This window comes from Coenobita brevimanus, chromosome 28 (genome assembly GCF_032717465.1).
Source record: "Coenobita brevimanus isolate Jiangsu-jjx chromosome 28, ASM3271746v2, whole genome shotgun sequence".
Taxonomy (NCBI): domain Eukaryota; kingdom Metazoa; phylum Arthropoda; class Malacostraca; order Decapoda; family Coenobitidae; genus Coenobita; species Coenobita brevimanus.
Window position 1 is genome coordinate 6086123 of NC_136981.1, and position 21291 is coordinate 6107413.

Below are 21291 nucleotides of genomic sequence, written 5' to 3' on the forward strand. Positions count from 1 at the left end.
ATATTACCGCCTAAATATCTTTTCAAAGTTTTAAAAATTTGTATGATTGACAAATCTCATAATTCACTCTTGTAATACTGTATATTGTGTCTTTCCATCTCGGTTTAATATATATATTTTTTATCTTGACATCTCGGAATATTATTGTCCAAAAAAAATCATTCGTATATTCATTAACTGATATTTCAGTCATGCAATGATGTGATTCTGGTAAGTCCAAAAATTCCTTCATAAATTCACTAACTGGCAACTCGGTCAAAAAAAAAAATTACTAAGTCCAAAAAATCGCTCATAGTAATCCTAGCTGGCAACTTTCAAATCCAAGATGGCCGTCCGCGAGGCTGTGAGCGCTCCTGTTACACCCTCACCCACTAATCACCCCTCCATCCACCCAGCTTTCCTCCTTTTAGCTCCCCCACCCCCGTTCTCTCTCTCTCCCCTCCTCGAGCTGTGGTGGTAGGGAGAAGGGAACGGGGGTGGGGGACTATTTTACTTTTTTTTTTTTTTCCTAACACGTTTTTTTCTTTTCAGTTTGTCTCCGGACGCTCTTCGGATTATCAGAGGCTCGACGCAGAACCTGGTCACCTTAAACAAGGCAATCGACTTAGTATATTTTGGGGGGTCCTCAAAATCAGTTTTTTTGCCCTTTTTCGCTATTTTTTTTTGCTACTTTTTGCATTTTTTTTTAATTTCATTTTTTTATTCCTAATAAGTTTTTTATTGATTTCTTTTTATAAATGTATTTTGAGTAAGTTTTTTTTTTTTTAGGTTATAAATGTTATTTGTATCTATGTTCTTAGTATTAGTGCTAACCAGAGCCAATGATTTCCCTGCTATTAATAAACATAGGCAACATAGGCAGAAAGTCTACAAAAAAAAAAAAATACATATTCAAAAGATAAGTAAACAAGAAAGAAAATTTCAAACGTATATTTTGAGTATTCAACATACACAAATACATCACATTATAAACATGAGAATCGTCTGAAGTAGCAGGGAACAGCATCTGGCAGGGTCCGACACAAGTAAGCACTGGTAGAGGGGCAGCAGTGGCAAACTAATAGCATCTGGCAGAGTGGAGTCCTCTTGACAGGGGACATCAGGAGTGTTAGAGTAGCATCAGGCGGTTGTGTCTTTAAAGACATCAGCAGTGGAAGAGGACATCTCGCAGGGAAGCAGTCCAAGGAGGATTTCTGGTAGGGAGACCGAAGGGTCCTGACGAGGGTAAAACAGCAGTGGCAGGGGATCAGCATCTCGCGGTGGAGTCGTCCTATTGAGGGAGAACCAGCAGTCGCCGACGAACATCTGGCAGAGGAAGATTCATGACATGAATCACCAGACGTAGCAGGTGGAAGATCCGACACTGGCAGGGATCAGGGTCACAGCATCGGGCACATCAAATCCTGTGGAGCAGAATTATTAGTTCAAATTAATTTCAGGTTTTAATAAACAGTATAATCAAAATTGTTTTGCAGGGAAGGCCCATTCGGTTATACTAATCAGGATTTTTTACACCCATAGCGGTATTTCAATAATATGCTAAAATCTAACTGCAAACCATGCCGTCCCACAAGTTTGAACCTCTTGTAGCCACTAATTGAATTGTTTTAATGCAATTTGTGTTAATCTTTAACTGAAATCCAGTTTCTTAAATTCAGTTTTATTTATTTGCAGAAACAAGCAAAGCTCATTTCCATTACGCTGGTTAGGACTATGCTTATCTGCAGTCGTATATTAAAGACTGCTATGAAATTAAGCCAAGTCAAAGGGAGTACAGTAAGGTTCTTTTAAAATAGCATAAGACTTCTAATTTGAGGGGTTGGGTAGTGTTCAACCAATCAAAAGAATTTAATACAATTAGTAAAATTAACACGGGCAAATAGGTCACTGCATTCAATGTGGAAGACTAACTGCTAAACAAACTTGCCTCCAGGTAAACGATCCAACAGGCAGACCACACGGGGCAGAGCCGGTTGGTGAAATGCCCCAGTCGAGCAAGGACACGACATGGTCTTGATCCAGGGAGACGAGGTATTCAGAAGTCAGGAGGTCAAGGAGTCATCAACCTTTATACTTTACTACGATATTCTTGCCTTGGGACCCCGACATCTCGAAGGGGCAGGTGCTAGACTGGCTGTCACAGGTGTCATCAGCGGACGTCACACCTGAGGAAGCACAAGAAATTAGATGGAGTCTAATTCCAAGCCATATGTAAAAGCATTTAGTCAATAAATATAATAAAGACACACAAGTTACATTGTATAATTATTCCTTTCATGCATTACTAACTAAATAACAGGTGAAGGAAAAACGAATCTAAAATAATAAAAAATCTATACAAAAACACTTTAAATCATTCACTTCACATTTCAATAGGGAAAGTCTAAAATTCGCATCGACTAGAAATAAAAAATAATTGTGGAAAAAATCAGCACTGAATACCGATCCATGAATTCAAGGACAATGCAATACTGGAAAAAAAAAAAAAAATATCACGCTACAAGTATTTACACCTGCACAGAGTGACTCATGAATTCTATGAAGAATTTCCTCAGTCACAAACAAGCCCACCGTACGTCGGGATTAACTAGTATGGAGGAGGTATTACGGAGCCTAAAAGCCTCGAATAGCTTCGCTCCAATAATATCAATAAAACTATTCTAGCCACATCCACATACTCAGCGTTAACAAGCATTCTTCCGTACCAGGGCTATTAAATATGGCCTTCGTTAACCACTTCACTACCAGGCAACCATAAAAAAAAATCCACTAAAAATACTAGATTGCAAGAGTAAATAAGAAAAAAAAATAAATAAAATAAAGTACGTACTCACCTGAACCAAGACGCAAAAATGGCGAGATTGCGGGTCCAAGAGAAAATGGCGGCGGCAGGAGCTAAACTGAGCCCCGGGTGAAAGGTCCTCAAGTCATCACCTCACATTTGAGGGGCAAGAGGGATGTTCTGGAATGTTCGAAGGGTTCAGAACCGTCTCGATTATGCTTTGAAATGAACCGATACCCAGAGCGAGACGAAGAGAGAACGAGGCTAAGGGAAAACGGAGAAATGTTGGGGTAACTCACTCAATTTTTCATTAAAATGTATAGATAGATAGATAGATAGATGGGTAGATAGATAAATAGATAGATATAGATATATAGATATAGATAGATAGATATAGATATAGATATATATATAGATAGATACTATATATATATATATATATATATAGATATATATAGATATATATATATATATATATATATATCTATCTATATATATATATATATATATATATATATATATATATATATATATATATATATATATATATATTTATTTATTTATTTATTTAACCCATCGGAGCCCAGTGTCTGGAATATTGGACAGAACTGGGATTTTTTAAGTCTTTACAAAGTAGGGAGCCCCCGGGTAGGGACCTACGAGCTTCGCGACTATGAGCCGATAGGCGGAGGGCGGTACGCATAGTACCCACCCAGCGCCGTGCCTCGTCCATCACCCCTGGGATCTAATGGGATATATATATATATATATACACGAGACCTAGAGAAAACGGAAAAAGCAGAAAAAGTGACGTGACTCATTTAATTTCTCAGTAAATAAATATAGGAGGCCAACAGAAAACGGAGAAATATTGGGGTGGCTCATTTACTTTCTCAAAAAAAAAAAAAAAAAAAGGGGGGGAGGGGAAACGAATGAGACCCGGAAAACTAACAAGTGACTCATTTAGTTTCTCAGTGAAAAAAAAGAAAGACCTCAGGGCTAACTCATTTATTTGATCAGTAAACAGAACTCTTTATATTTCTACGATAATAAAGAGAGGTGAACGAATCCCCACACCTGTCTTGATTGACCTTTGAAATGGACTGGACCAGGAACACCATGAACAAAGAGGGAAGCAAGAGAAAACGGAAAGAAGACACTGGGGTAACTCATTTATTTTTCTGGACAATATCTACGATAATAAAGAGTAATAAACAAATCCTCACACCTACATGATGTTAAAAAATAAAGTGTAAGAAAGAGCGTTGCTTTAATGGAATGGCTGGAAGGAGTATTGATAAGTAGTGTTTAGCAAATCAGAGTGTCATTTACCACTTCATCCTCAGGACGTCGTTTTTAGTTTAATTCTGCAACCACCTGACGATTTTACTCAGCTCAGGAGGAAGATTTTTAAACTGTGGCGGTTATAATGGCTTTCAGTTAACTTTTTTTTTTTTTGGGGGGGGCAAAAGATTATGCCGAATTAAAAGAAAGTACACACACACACACACACACACACACCTGATCATACCACCAAGGAAAATGAGAATGAAAATAATATAGGTTACTGAATAACGAGTTTTTATTAATTATTTATGGACGATATTTCTTTTCAGGCCGATGCCACAGGACGCAGATGGACTTCACCCTTTCACTACAATGATGTGCTTTTATTCCTGCTGCTGCCAGGCGATTTTATTCAGCTTAGGGACAGCTGTACCTGAATAAATAAATAAATATAGTTAATGAAAGAAACAGTAAGCATAAATGTTTCGTCATTTTCTCCATTGTAATCATAAAATATAGAAACAAAATGTAAGTGTTGAAAAAAATACTAATTAATTTCCTGTGTCTTCCTCAGTCTGTGTTGTGCAAATGGCCTCTGAAAATAAATTAAAGAAATGAGTCATCTATATTAGTTTTCCCTTAAAACACTACTTACTATCTCGTTTTCTATGATTATGGACTGGATCAATATTTATGTTTGCAACTGTACATTTAAACTTAAGATCACGCAGAGGTAAATGCAGCATTCGGATCAAAATACTACTGGAGTATTGATATGATGATGATGATGATGATGACTATTCAGTATACAGTACTGGTAAATACAATAGTAGTAGTAGTTGTAGTAGCAGTAGTATTTGTTGTAGTCGTAGTAGTAATTATAATAATGATAATAATAATAATAATAATAATAATAATAATAATAATAATATTAAAAATATACCAACCATCATCCCCATGAGAAGCGTAGGAGCCCGGGGCTAGGAAAGTTGGTCCTGATATTTAAGATGAGAGTGACCAGCCTCACTCATCTCTGAGCGGCATTACATGAGCAATCAACCCCAACCATCCCTTGGATGTAACCTACACAGGCTCAGTCCGACTGGAGCACCTTAATTACCCACTAAACCACCAGGAGCCGTAATTTGATTATATGGTTACCACCCAGCGTAGTAAATGGTTTCCTGGTGTATGGGAAACCATTTGGCTTGTCACTCAGTGTAGAGCCACCCAAAGGCAGAAGGAAGAGGAAGGAATGAAGGAAAGAAAGACGGAAGAGAGAGTGTAAAGTCACCAGTTGGCAGAAGGAAGAGCAACAATAAAGGAAAGAAAGGCAGAAGAGGAAGGAAGGAAAAGAGGAAAGGATAGACACCCAAAGTAGCACTACATCGAGTGGATGGCAAGCGTCCCCACCTACCACCAAATAATAATAATAATATTAATAATAATAATAACAATTATTATTATTATTATTATTATTATCATTATTATTATTATTATTATACAAAGGGGAATGAAAAAGAAAAGGAAGGATGGGGATGGAAATAGGAGTGAATTAGAAGACGAACAGGAGGGAAGAAAAATTCCTTGCCACACCACCTCCACTGTCACCGCACCTCTTTCCAGCCGCGGACTACCTCGCACGCACACACGCACACCTACGACAAACCAAGCTCTAGGACCACTATCCCGCTATGAAAAAACATGCCATGAAGTCATATACAAAGCCTAATTATTAGTTTCCTTGTTATCTCTCTTTATCCGTGCATATTTTTTATGTATGTCGTCTGAATCACAAAAATATGGAATGTATATCGAGCTCAATCCTCCCAGAGACACATCTATTGACAAATAATGACTAAATCATCGCTAATCCTGTCTTTTCAATAAAATGCATTAAACAGATTCGCAATGGTAAATCAAACTTATTTTAAAGCCTGTATTCGTTAAAGATTGTGTTCATCGTGACGCTGGCATCCAAAATGTGATACTTTTTCCAGGCAGTGGTGAAGCCTGGATACACGTCAGCCCGTGTCGAGCATTTTCCTGCCAGCCACCGTGGTGTAAGGAGGTAAGTTCACAGGCTCATTTTACCTGAAGAAATTTTTCTTTTAGGTGAAAATTGAAGTTTTTTAAGTAGTGACATATTTTCCAGGCAGGAAATACTGTCGTCGCAATGATGTAACCCACTTAAAATTTAAATATGTTTATTTTAATGATAAAATGAAGACTATAAACGAGAAGCCGGTTGGCTTGAATTAGCCGAGAAACCGGCAGGTAGTTTACACGGACACCAGCCGTTGTTACATCTACTGTCTCCTGTAATCACGACATATTATGGATACGATATATTTTATGTACCATATTACCTGATTTTTCTAAGTATTTTACTCCAGAATTATTGGAAACTACCATATGATCTCTTCCCCCAAGGTAGACAATGGTATTACTGAAAATTTTGTATAATTTGATTCAACCATTCTGATACTAAATGCACACTTTATTCTACTCAGTCTAACGTCAGTTTTATTCAAAGAAATTTTAATCTTATGCAATGGCTTGGTGCGATTATGGGCGGGAACTAGACTTTGTTCAAAATACCAAACTATCAAAGAAAACCCATTGTCTTGAGGGTAAGCTAACTAATGGACTCATACACAAGAGCAGTATTTTAATTCAACCCAATGATAGATTTTATTTTGCTAGCTTCAAAAGACTTAAGGGTAGAAATTATTTGAACGGATGTGAGCTATAGCCTTCATTGACCACCCATCTGTTAACTCTCCACGAAGCTTAGGAGCGTGGAGCATAAATACCATTGTAGTGAAGGTAGATAGCCCTAAGGAATTCAATTTTCCCTCATGTAATAAGTAATGTTTTCTTGCAGGGTTGGAGGCGGAAGAGCTACGAGGCAAAAAGGACTCAATCACCACCAAACTCCACCAAGATCCACCAAACTCCATCACGATCCACCAAACTCCATCACGATCCACTAAACTCCATCACGATCCACCAATCTCCACCACCATCCACCAATCTCCACCACCATCCTCCAGTCTCCACCACCATGCACCAAACTCCACCACCATGCACCAAACTCCACCACCATCCACCAAAACTCCTTCACCGCCCGAATTCCACCACCACCAGTGCCACAGCAGCTAATTTCAACGGTCCAGTACACATAATCCAGAATTTTGGTAACTTATTTTTCTTCTTTTACCATTTTAGTTTGATCTTTGCATACGTTGTCCATTATCCTTTCAAACTGGGGCAGAGTGGGACTTGCATTTTTTCCCCTTGAGAATTTGAGTTGACTGAAGGCTGCAAAGTAAAATGTTCCTTAAATATGGGAATAATTAAGTGTTGAACATCATATTTGGAATTAATTACTGGTGGGAGTTAAGCTAATGATGCCAGTTAAATTATTAGTTTCTGCACTAAAGGATTTGGATTTTATGGAGTTTTGTCCCGATCCTATATCCTAGTGCTCACCCTCATTAATGCCCGTTGTTGTTAGTGATCAGTTTTTGTCGTCTAGTTTTTTTATCCCACCCTATTTATATATTTCATGGCACCAATCTATTTTTAGTGCCCATTCTGTTCTATCAATTCTTTTTGTGCCTACCTTTAATGCCAGAACTATTAATGCCTACCTTAATGCCCAACCTGTTTCAAGTGCCAACCCTGCATTTTTTTTTTCTTTTCAACCTCGTAATTGTCAATGTTGAGTAATTTTTCAACACTATATTATTTTGTGCCAACCCTGTCTTAGTGCCAACTGTCATTTTTTTGTGCCAGCCCTTTAATTTTGTGCCAACATCTTTTCTCTACATTAAGTGGACAAGTGCAAATGTAAGGCTGGGTATGAATATTATGGTTGAAGTGGATTTTGCAGTACATCGCATTTTCATGACTAGATTTTTGTTTTTAATCTTAAATCCTCGTTTACTGGATGCTCTACATTCTCCATCTTGCCCCTGCCTCTCTTCCCCTACCGTGCTCCCTCCTCCCCGCCCCACTTGGCCCCCCCCCCCGTTCCTCTCACTCTGCTACCCCCCCTCCTCATTGTACTCGCCTCCCCCCACCCAGCTACAGCTTCCCCTCAAACTCCCCCTCCTACCGCTACCCCTACCTCCCCAGCCATCCCCCAACTCCCCAGCCATCCCCCAACTCCCCAGCCATCCCCCAACTCCCCAGCCATCCCCCAACTCCCCAGCCATCCCCCAACTCCCCAGCCATCCCCCAACTCCCCAGCCATCCCCCAACTCCCCAGCCATCCCCCAACTCCCCAGCCGTCCCCCAACTCCCCAGCCGTCCCCCAACTCCCCAGCCGTCCCCTACCTCCCCAGCCGTCCCCTACCTCCCCAGCCGTCCCCTACCTCCCCAGCCGTCCCCTACCTCCCCAGCCGTCCCCCACCTTCCCAGCCGTCCCCCACCTCCCCAGCCGTCCCCCACCTCCCCAGCCGTCCCCCACCTCCTCAGCCGTCCCCTACTTCCTCAGCCGTCCCCTACCTCCTCAGCCGTCCCCTACCTCCTCAGCCGTCCCCTACCTCCTCAGCCGTCCCCTACCTCCTCAGCCGTCCCCTACCTCCCCAGCCACCTCCTCCGTCACGTCCACCCAGCACCCTCTTCCCCCACTTCCATTCAGCCCACCAATTACTTTCCTCCCTCCACCCCTACCCAAATCCTGTATCCCCTTGCAATCATACCATCTCGACCTCTTCGCCACTACTACTCCTGCTTCTTTTTCACCACCACTACTCCTGCTTCTTTTTCACCAGCACTAACCTCTACTTCCCTCCGTTCCACTAGTGCAATTTTGACCACCAGGCCCCTCTACAGCTTATGTCCCGGTATTGTTACCTCCTAAGCACTTAAACATTTACCAAAATTTACCTCGATTGCAGGTGAATTGAATGGATGACGTAAACAGTGATACATAATGTACTCCATACCTGTGCCGTGTGCTCTCCTCAGGCTTTCTCCCGCAGGTGTGGTCACGGAAGAAGACTGCGGTTTACATTCCTCATGCCATTCCTCAACCCAGCTGGCGGAGGACAAGGTCAGGGTGGAAAAGATTAACTCGTGTCCACCCTCTCCTTGCCAAGGCGTCTGGCTGTAGAGAGAAATTACTAAACTTTTGACCAGAAACAAGCTTGGACAAGGCTACAATAAAATTGGACTTCTACAAACCTGCATTTGATAATTATCATCCTTAAGAAACTGACTAAAAATGTTACATGGAATGAATATTAGAACTGGCGTGGGACAGGTCTAAACTGTTTTTACTCTAACTTGGTCCAGAGTTTCGTCCTTTGGTAACTTATTTCATGTAGCTGTTTTGCAAGAAGTAACACCACTGCTATTATATATGCTTTCTTCCGCACTGCATGACTAGCATCATATTCGGTGTAAATCTATTGTTACAACTCAGGACAGTAGACTGATGGTAAAATAAGGCCAAGTTAGAGTAATAGAAGTATAATTCATGAATTTTTACTAGGCAGATCCCCGACTCCCCCGCCAGTCTGGCAACACAACTCTCCTCATTTATGGCCAGTGTCCCCAGCAACCATTATAATTGGTGCCTCCTGACAGCACGCCAAAAGCCCTGTCATGCTGGCACCTGAAGGGGAAGCCACTGACTAACTGGGTAGGGGTAGGGCAACACGCTGACCTTGATACCACTTCCTTATCTTAATTCGCGCGAGATATAAGTTTTTACAGGGAGGGGACGCAAACCTTCTCCCAAACCTTCAAAGTCAGAGGAGGACTGACCACTAACCTATGGACAGGGGCTGACCAGGTTTGATTCAGAGTTTAGCTTTCAGGTGGATTGCAGGCCTAGGCTAACGAGCTCCACCCACCCTGCTGTATGGCCGTTGGCGTAAGCAGTTCATCCGCCCTTTGACAGGTCTTGTTTTTCGTCCTGCGGAATGTCTAACCACCCTCCTTGTCGGCCTAGGCCAGTGGGGGTGCCGGTTTAGTAGCCGACAATTCGACCATGAAATACGAAGTACTGGATCGCGTGTTACCAGTAGCAGAGCAGTGTCTGACCTGACATACACCGTTATTCCTAGTGATAAAACAGATAAAGGACACGTGTATAAACTATAAAGGGTACGTGTAGCATCCAGTCACACATCACTTACTGGGTAAATATGAATCCATAAATAAAATGCTCTCACAAGTACACCAGAAAGCACTAATTTCTCCCCCCATGCAGCCAGAGTCGCGGCCAGTGAGAGACCAGGCGTTCGAACACCCCACACCCACCTCCCCTTTCCCAACCCCAGTGTAAATGTTGTTGGGTAGACGTGGAACAGCCAAAGCTGGTGATATTACAGTGTGTCATGATTGTTTTTATAGACAATCAGAACCAGCAGGGGTAAGTATATAAAGGTACTTAATGTTTATTACTGTGCTGTTATCCATAACATAGAGGAAAGGCGCGAAAATGAAAGAAGACCTACAGTGTGCCATGTGTTATTGTCTATAATACTTATGTCCTATTTTATAATGTTACAAATAAGTATAGTGTTGTGAACAGCATCTGTTGAAATATATGATGTCATTTCTCATACATTCTCACTCCCACCACCACCACCCATCTCTCTCGATTCCTGTCTCCACCAAACGCCTCTCTTATCCTCTCGTCCACCAGTCACACCCATTATTAACCAACGTAAACAAAGATAGTGATGAAATGATCCGTCAGGTATTGATCATATTACTATAATACACCTCTGTATTAAGCACCAACAAATCAATAACATACAATGCTTCGGTATACCTGCCGACTATTTTCATCTTGTTGTAAGCTGTTACGTGACATACTCACCGCAAGTTGGACCTTGTGATACAAGGACATACGGTTGTTTTACTTTAACACAGGTTGTGTGTGGTTTTGGACGCCCATGAATTCATATTAACGTGGCAATTTAAGCCTTACATTATAAACACTTAAGATTTATGTTCCTGTCATTAATGGATGGACGAAACGAATCAGGGATCGGTTCTGACGAACCACAAACTCTCTGCTTTTACGAAAATATTCCGACCTCCTGTGACAACAGTGACACAATGTCATTATGTAGACGACTGACCCACATTCAGTCGTATACATTGTGACATTTTGTCACTGTTGTGACAAGAGGTCGAAATATTTTCGTTGAAGCAGAGAGTTTGTGGTTCGTCAGAACCGATCCCTGATTCGTTTGGTTAATACGGTAGTGACAGGAATATAAACCTTACATGTTTATAATGTGAGGCTTAAATTGTCACGTTAATATGAATTGATGGACGTCCAAAAACACCCATAACCTGTGTTAGCAATAAACAGCAGTATGTTCCTGTAACAAGGTCAAACTTCCAGTGCATATGTCACGTAACAGCTTACAAGATGAAATAGTTGGCAGGTTTATCGAAGTATTGTATGTTACTGATTTGTTGGTGCTTAATACTGAGGTGTATGCTAATATTAATATGATCAATACCTGACGGATCATTTCATCAATATCTTTATGTTGGTTAACTAAGCGTGGGAGTGGGGGACATGAGGATAAGAGAGGTGTTTGGTTGATATAAACCCAGAGAGAAGGGTGGTGGTGGTGGGAATGAGAATGTGTGAGAGAAGACATCATATCTTTCAACAGATGCTGTTCATTATACTATACTTATTTGTAACATTATAATATAGGACGTAACTATTACAGACAATAACACATAATACAATGTAGGTCTTCTTTCATTTTCGTTGCTTTTTCATATGTTGTGGATAACAGCACAGTAATACACATTAAATACCTTTATATACTTACCCCTACTGGTTCTGATTCTCTGTAAAAACAATCATGACATTGTAAGATCACCAGCTTTGGCCGTTCCGCATTTGTCCAACAACATTTGCCACTGGGGTTGGGGGAGGGGATGTGGGTGTGGGGTGTTCGAACGCCTGGTCTCTCACTGGCCGCGACTCCGGCTACTAGGGGGGAAGAAATTAGTGCTTCCGAGTGTACATAACATGCTTCCAAACACAATGCACGAAGGAGATGGCAAGAAATTGGCGAAACTTAGCAGTATTGATATAGGTAGACTTAAGAAATTCAGTTTTCTATAAAATATTGTACAAAAGAAAATGTATATATTTATGGGTAACTTTGATTTATGCTCGGTTTACAATACAGGGTGATGGTGGTGGTAGTGGTAGTAATAGTTGTTGTACTATAAAAATAATAAACATTACAAGAATAATAAGTTTTCAGAAATATTATCCAGTTCTTGTTTGTCCCATGTAGAACCTCAAAGGCCTGGGACGACGTTAACATGACAAAGGGAACAAGTAGGAGCAAAACATCACACACACACACACACACACATACACACGAGCGCACTTGAACGCTCACACTAATTCACGTGGGTTAAATGAGAAATTTTGAGGAATGCGGTGAATCCAAAACAGCACTGGCATATAGATTACAAATGTTTACACAGAGAGAGGCTCAGGAAAAATGTAACAAAGCAAAAGCAAATATGGTGATCATCGTCATCATTACCATCACCACCACTACGACCAACACACCACCACCACCACCACCATCATGCCACCACCACCACCACCACCATACCACCACCACCACCACCATCATACCACCACCACCACCACCACCATCATACCACCACCATCATCATACTACCACCACCACCACCATCATCATCATCCCACTGCTTTTTCCCGACATGAAGATGGGGTGAAGCAGGGTTCAGAAAGCAAGGAAAAGAAAAGAATATGATAGTAGGAGAACCGATCAATAGCATGCACAATGAAATGGGCCACACACTCATTCATTCGCCATTCAAGACCCTGGAATCCTGGCTCCACCTTATAGGCATGAACAGTTGGCCACATATATACCTGGGGCAGTGTATGTTAAGTGGAGGCCTAGCTACAATAGCCGACGTTCATGCATCACGGTCACTTGGTCATATTAGCTATTATTTTACCCCCAGTGAGTCTCCTTGGTTGCTAGTCAAGTTTATGCTCCAAAGTGACTACACCTAGCCATCATCGGAGTCTCCTTGGTCACTAGTCATAATTATACCCAACAGTGAGTCGTTCCACATGTCAGTGCCACTAAAAATATGCGATTAGGTCAAGGTAGTCAAGTGTACCAATTAAACCTCTCACACACACACACACACACACACACACACACACACACACACACTGATGCTGTACTAGGTTAATATGCTGCCAACTACACACCAACAAAAAAAAAAAAAAAAAAATCGTTCCCCCTGTGACCGATGAGCTTTGAAATGATTTGTAAAAGTGAAACCTTGTTCATTTAGTACTGTTGGTAGTTCAGAATCCTTGGCTCGTGTGTCATATTGTATCACACCACAAGGGTATCAATTTTTTTTTTTTCTTGTGGAGGTGCACCTTTCCGGTTTATAAAACAACACAAAAGTCATCAGTTTATTTCAGACTGTTGTTATGCTTTTAATTTAGTCAAGAGAGAGAGAGAGAGAGAGAGAGAGAGAGAGAGAGAGAGAGAGAGAGAGAGAGAGAGAGAGAGAAATGAGGCTACCGGAAGAGAGAACTGACAGAGAAAACCTTTAAATGGAAGAGAGAGGCGAGGTATTTGTTAAAGTGGTGATTACTCGGTTACTCTGCGGTTACCACGCGAGAGAGAGAGAGAGAGAGATGGGCGTGGTTAGCAAAGTAATGGGCTAGATAGGCTGGAGTATTGGTGGGCGATAAGTCTAAGGTAGGATACATCCAATAAAAATAAATCTTGTATGACTAAAGGCTTGAGTGCAATGAAAGCTAATTTTAAAGTATCGCCTTAGAGTGAAAATTTCGAGGGAGGGGGGAGTAAAGAAATTGATGTGGGAGGCAAAGAAATGGGCAAATTGAGCTGGGATTGTGAAGTGGAATTGGGAGAGGCCATGAGCGTATTTCGTGTAAAAATGGGTACAGTAAGGTTAATGGTTTGAGTATGGTGAAGGTGTATTTAAGAATTTTCAAAAAGTGGGAAAATGTTGTCTCCGGATGGTCTCACATACTTTGCGTCTTGAGAAATGGAGTAAAAATGGTCTCCTCAGTCTAAAGGTTCTGTCGATCGATGGGGCGTCTGCTGGGAGATACATGAGGCGTTGTAGGGTGTGAGTGAGTGTGTGAGAGGGTGAGAAAGTGAGTGCGGTCTAATATCTCTCTTACTCTTCATTCCGCTGGATCAGTTACGTCTTCTTTCCCTTTGGTGTACTGGAAGGGGAGATTATGTGCTGCATCATTATTATTTATTATTATTTTTCTTACTATTACTGCTTCTACTTCTACTACTACTACTACTACTACTATTACTGTTACTACTACTACTACTACTACTACTACTATTATTACTGTTACTACTGCTACTACTACTACTACTACCATACTGCAACGACCACCGTCCATTGAATTGTTACTTGTTGATCTATATTATTACTACATCACCATAAATACTACTACTTTCTCTACGATTATCCCCAACATCGCTAACCACACCACCATTGTTCTTACTACCACAACTACCACTATTTTCACTGTTCTTCTGTACTGACGTTGTACCACCAGCGTCACGACCACAACCATCACTACATTCTAACTACCACTCCTACCACCACTACACTACAACCACCACCATCGACCGCACCCATCAGCGTTACTATTGTCACTACCAATGCACAACAACTAACACCATCAAATTTATCACCACCACCACTATTACGCTACCTCCACATCTAGCACCATCACTATCACTATAACAACCAACATAAACCCCACACCGTCACCACCATCAATTCCACCACAATTCCTATACCACCACCATCATCACAACCACTTCCACAGTTACCACTTCAGCTAGCACTACCACAACCCCCGCATCACCTCCACAGACAACACTTCTTCTACCAGCACCACCACCACACCTACCACCACTACCACAACCCCCACACCATTACACAGCACTTACGTCCTTATACAAATTATCGAGGGTGTCCCAGAAGAACAAACTGAAGAAGGTGTGAGGTCCAATCCTGAAGTAGAAAGCTGCGATGCCCTTGTAGAACCCCGCAAACCCCTCCTTCTGCCCCACCTTCAGAATGCAGTCCCACACGCCCTTGTACAGCAGCCCCCGTCCGGCGCTGTCCACTCCTGTAGGAGAAAGAAACAAAGGAGTTGGTGGTCAAGTGGTAAAAGAAGTGGTTTGTTGCGTGAAAGAGCTGTTTTTTTAGTGTTAATTTTTACATACGCCGAAAGAAGTTATCAGCAACGAAACCATGAACCAAAAAAGTGTAAAAGGTCTCCCAAAAAGTTACCCTGTTGGTGTTACTTAATTCTGAGGCTGATTTAAGAATTCCAGGGGTTCTCTTACCCTGGTTGTATACTCTGGTTGCCACTACGTCGAAGGGATTGATCAGCACCGCCGACACCAGACCGCTCACCATGGCACCAGCAATACTACTCTGCCAAGACCCTCGACTAACCAGCTGAAGGACAAAAACTGAGATCAGTACGGTGCTTTTGCTTCCGTACCAATCTAACAAACCAATTTTATTTGTCTACCACCCCACTTTTTTTTTTTTGGGGGGGCGGGGTCCCCAATGTCAGTGAGTGTACGTGTGTGTGTGAGCATATGTATGTATGTACGTATGCATGTATATATGTATGTATCCCCCCCCAGAGAGAGAGAGAGAAAGAGAGAGTAAACTTAATAGTACAGATCAGGACGCCGACCCCAGTGAAGTCTAGGAAGTCCTCTGTTTTGGTGTAAGCTAAGTATGACTGATAGTACCGTATATATATATATATATATATATATATATATATATATATATATATATATATATATATATATATATATATATATATCGTTTTCGTTTTTATAGGCTCCAACATGCTTGCATGTGTCGCCCTTGGTCACCTAATGGCGGCTCTCCATGCTGCACGATCCATTGCAGCCTCCCTGTTCAGTCCCTTAACACTGAGGTCACACTTAATGACCTCGTCCCATGTCTTTCTCGGTCTATCCCTCATAACCCCATCCCCAATATTAACATTTCTCACCTTCCTCACCCAATTATCATCCCCCATCCTCTCCACATGTCCAAACCACCTCAATCTACCTCTCCTCATCACAACACCAATACACTCCAGTCCCATCCTACCTCTCAACTCTTCCATTGTAAACCCAGCCCCTCTAGGCCTTGGACGCAGGGATGCACTGCACATCCACCTAATCATTGTCATTTCTGTACGTCTGAGCCGGCGAATATCTTCCTCCTTCACTGCCCAGGTCTCACTACCATACAGCATTACACTCCTAACACATGCTGCATACAAAGACCCCTTAGTACGTAGGGAGAGTCCTCTCAATGTCAGGAGAGACAAGAGCTCCCTGAACTTCTTCCAACCACCTCTCACCCTAGCCACAGAGCTAGCTCCAGCCCCACCTCCAGCACACAACATGTCTCCCAGATAACAAAACTCTTCCACACACTCAAGAGATTCACCAGCAAGTTTAATCCTTTCACATCTGACAATCTCCACCTGCTCACCCCGACACGCCGTACACATAAAATCAGCATTATCTCGCAGTCTACCTCTGATACCACTACATCTCTTATGCACCCATTTATCACAAACAGCGCACAAGACGGAATTACTTCCCACGCCCTTGTGGCAAACTGCACATGGCCCCTCTCCCTCGTCTTTGACAGTACTGCCACCAACCCTAGATATCATCACTTTTGTTTTATTTGCATTTACCCTTAAACCCTTGCGCTCCATGCCATCTCTCCACGTCCTAAACCTTTCCTCCGCCTCCCTTTTGTTCTCTGCAATCAACACCAAATCATCAGCATACAACAACTCCCACGGGAGTCCGTTTCTAAAGTCACGAAAAAGGGCTTCAAGTACCATGATAAATAACATGGGACTCAAGACTGACCCCTGATGCATACCAACATTCACGGAAAACTCATCATTCAAATCTCCATTCACTCTTACCTGGGTGTGAGCACCCACATACATAGCCATAACCACCCTAACCAGCCACTCCTCCAAGCCAAGCTTTCTCATTGCCCACTTCACCACCTCTCTAGGGACTCTGTCAAAGGCCTTTTCCAAATCAACAATAACAAAATAAAGATCCCTTCTCCTATATATATATATATATATATATATATATATATATATATATATATATATATATATATAGATAGATATATATATATATATATAGATATATATATATATAAATAATTTGGTTTTTACGCCATGTATCCCCGAAGGGCTAAGGCGTTGCCTCTGGGTAGAGGACTTTTGGACTGGAGCATGTAGCATTTTATGACCGGATGCCCTTCCTGATGTCTACCAATGACCCTTTGGTGGATTCGATCCTCCGAAGGGTCGGAGGATCGAATCCACCCAAGGGTCATTGGTAGACATCAGGAAGGGCATCCGGTCATAAAATGCTACATGCTCCAGTCCAAAAGTCCTCTACCCAGAGGCAACGCCTTAGCCCTTCGGGGATACCTGGCGTAAAACCAAATTAATTTATATATATATATATATATATATGTTTGTATGATCCAAGTGAACACACACACACACACACACACACACACTCACACACACACACACATACACGTACCCCCGTCGTATCAATGAGGTCCTTGGTCTTGGTGTGTGTAAAGAGCTGCACCATAGAGCCGCAGCCGAGGTAGGTGAACATGTTAGTGTAGCCCCGCCAGAGCCCCTTCAGTCCACCCGCACCCCAAACCTCCGATAGACCGTGGAGGAAGCCTGTGCAGGTGAATAAATGGGGTTTCTCGTAAGGTAAATAAATGCTGATGGATATTTTTTGTGGAAAGCAAGAAGTAAAATAAAAACTCATGGAACTGAAAGGGCACAGCATCGTGGAGCAACTAGCCATTTTTATTCTGATTATCTCCAGATTATTATACTCTCCAGCGACATCCTCCCAAGGTTTGATGGAAAGACTATCTCAGTGTAACCTCTCAACCTCAGATTACGTCATGAAGTATATTTTACCGCGGTTTGCGTCTGACGATTTTATTTGCCACTGTGAAACTTTCCCAGGACAGAGGGTTAACATATTCATGCCTAAGAATATAAGGATAATTGTTTCTAATCCTTTATTCAAGCTGTGGAGAGATAAAAGCACCATTAATAGACCGTGTGAGAATTGAACAGAGCAAGGGAACGAGTGGTAAACTGCAACAATAAGTAAATATTACTTAAACAATAAATATATATATAAAGAACGAAAGATAATGATGATGATGGTGATGAGGGAAACTGGAATCTTTTTACATAATACAAATTTCATACATGGATGCGCTTCCTTAATTTGAAAAGTTCACGATACTGCGAAATCAAAGCACAGGAAAAAGTTACCAGTCACCGGAAAGTTTCATTTGAGGAAGTTGCGAAATCGGCAAATAAATAAACAGTGGTATATGCTCTTTATACAGTAGTTTCCCTCAAAATGATTGCGAGTGATTTTATTAATTGATGACTCTCTCTCTCTCTCTCTCTCTCTCTCTCTCTCTCTCTCTCTCTCTCTCTCTCTCTCTCTCTCTCTCTCTCTCTCTCTCTCTCTCTCTCTCTCTCTCTCTCTCTCTCTCACCGGAATGTCCATGTTGGTGGCCCACCGCTATTGCCTTGGCCGCCTGTGCTTGTAAATGGATCTTAACCTGCAATGAGAAAAAAAAAATCATAGTAGTGATGGGAATGATATACAAAATTTAGCGAGTATTGTGTGTGTGTGTGTGTGTGTGTGTGTGTGTGTGTGTGTGTGTGTGTGTGTGTGTGTGTGTGTGTGTGTGTGATGAGACTCAACTTTTTACAGGTGAGAGAAATAAGAACAATATTGCCTTGATGATTAAGTGTTAACATTTAAAATTTTAAGTATATTGCTGTGATAAGCTAGGAGTTAGAGATATCAAATTTTGTGAATGGCTGGTTAAGTGTGAAGGAACTGTGAAGCGTTGAGTCATCTGCATATGAGTGAATGAGTCTATGGGTGACAGACAAGGGATCGTTAATATGAATGAAGAAGAGGGTTGGAGAGCCAGGACTGAACCCTGTGGCAAGCCGGCATTAATTGAGTGGAAGCTGGAATACTCATCACTTCCTGACAAAAATATTCATGGTGATGATTTCTAACATTCTGGGGGTCTGGCTTCTCTTGGACATAACAAAATCGTCCGAGGTTAACAGAAAAAAAAAAATGCAAAGTACGTAATCGGCAGTTCAAGAGTTTACAGAACATCTTACTCCACATCTTTTGTATATCACTTTTTCTTAATCTTATCTCCCTTCTCATTCCACTCTCATGCCTCAGTAATCCCATTTAAATTGCCGATACTCTTTTGTCGCTGTTATTTCATACCAAAGTCTCACAAGCGTATATCAGCCTTGCCATTAGCATAAAACACCTTCACAACATTATCAAACAGTAAATATTTCAGTACGCAGGAAAATATGTGGTAAAACTACATACTCATAGATAATGGTTTAATTATCAGCACGCACACTGTGTCCTTGTACCGTCAGAGCACACTCCCTTGTTAGTCTGCACACGTTACAAGTGATGAGGTTTTGACATTCTTCACTTTCATTCACTCTAAAATAAGCCTTCGTTACTTCAGCGGACTACCATTCTATTCTGTTCTTTCTTTTTCTATACAAGAGAGAATGAACCAAAGACTAGAGGCCTGTAAATTGTTCCCTCTGAGCGAAAAAAAAAAAAAAAGTCTAATTCAAGATCCGTTCATTTCGAGATGCCTGGACACATAGCGATTAAAAGACTGGAGGTCATAGACAAAAGGGAAACAGACGAAGACAGTCCCAGAGTTGACCTGTTGCATACATGAGAGACTGGGAGTATCGGCTATCGCTTGCATTAGAGAGCTGGTCATAAAGGTGGTGAGAGTTTGCTGCCAGACGGATGCTACGTGCCCGCCGTAATGGGGTAGGGATGCAAGCAGACAGTTAAGAATAGCACCCAGACCAGAGAGTAAATATACATAGAGTTCTTTCACCTTAACTTGGCCCAGATTTTTGCCCTTTAGCAGCTTATTTCACATAGCTCAGTGAAAGAATTGGTCTAAATCATTTCTTTAGCACTTCCTCATGACTAGCACCATATTGACGTGTTAATCTTTTGTTACGGCTCGGCATTAAAGAAGGAGAGAAGGCAATTTTAGGCCAAGTTAGAGTAAAAAGGGGGTAGTGAATGCTACTTCTTACTCCACGAGAGAGAGAGAGAGAGAGAGAGAGAGAGAGAGAGAGACGAAAACTACCTCCATACAGAGAGGTTCATCAAACTATTCCTCACCATAAACAAAGGATTCGACGCCAGGCCCCCCACCACCCCTGCTCCTGCCCCTGCTACAGCACCCCAAAAGGGCTTCACACTGCCGTCCTCCCTGGTAATAAGGCCGGAATCCAACACTCGGCGGTAGATGCCCAGCCGCACCCCGTTTACAACTGCTTGGTACCACAGTGCAGGAACTAGGCCCTTCTGCAGCCCGAGTATGCCGTCAGCCTGAGATAGATAAATAGATAGATAGATACATACATACATAAATAGATAGACAGGTATAGAGACAGGTAGACAGACAGAAAGGAAGGATTATGAAGATAGTGATTATCCAGACCTGATGATTTTAAGCCTTCGATATAGATGGATGCACGAATAGATACATAGATAGATGTATAAATGCATAATACATAAATACGTACGGTAAATTTTTAGAAGCAACCAACGTTTTCTTTTATTATTATTTTTATGGTTTTCAATGCAAAATACTGTGCTTTAATTAGTTTTGACCCTCATTTTGGGGGGAAAATCCCCTTTTTGGAATTTTGATTAAGATTTCCAAAAGTGGGTTTATCCCCCAAAATCAAGATCAAGATTTTTAAAAACACACTATTTTGCATTAAACCAACCCAAACTAACCTAACCTAACCTAACCTAACCTAACCTAACCTGGGCCTAATCTCGGGCCTGACATAGACCGAATGCACACGCCTGCACCAGCCAATATGGCGCAACATTCATCCGCTGCTGAGCGACAGCCTAAGCCACTATATGACTACCCCTACAAAATTTGCTCCCCCAACTCAAACTAGGCTTAAAAGG

The 21291-nt window shown here is 41.6% G+C and overlaps 1 protein-coding gene across 1 annotated transcript in view; it reads right to left on the bottom strand.

The window, feature by feature from the left end:
* Nucleotides 1–1332: 1332 nt before the first annotated feature.
* Nucleotides 1333–21291, bottom strand: part of LOC145394645 (solute carrier family 25 member 35-like) — a 20665-nt gene continuing 706 nt past the window's right edge. The window contains exons 2-9 of the mRNA XM_080268426.1: nucleotides 20485–20694; nucleotides 18772–18838; nucleotides 17773–17924; nucleotides 15493–15607; nucleotides 15080–15272; nucleotides 9028–9119; nucleotides 2094–2165; nucleotides 1333–1403 (exon numbers count right to left, since the gene is read on the bottom strand). Coding sequence (XP_080124552.1) covers nucleotides 1333–1403; nucleotides 2094–2165; nucleotides 9028–9119; nucleotides 15080–15272; nucleotides 15493–15607; nucleotides 17773–17924; nucleotides 18772–18838; nucleotides 20485–20694 — 972 coding nt within the window. The remainder of the gene's footprint in view (nucleotides 1404–2093; nucleotides 2166–9027; nucleotides 9120–15079; nucleotides 15273–15492; nucleotides 15608–17772; nucleotides 17925–18771; nucleotides 18839–20484; nucleotides 20695–21291) is intronic.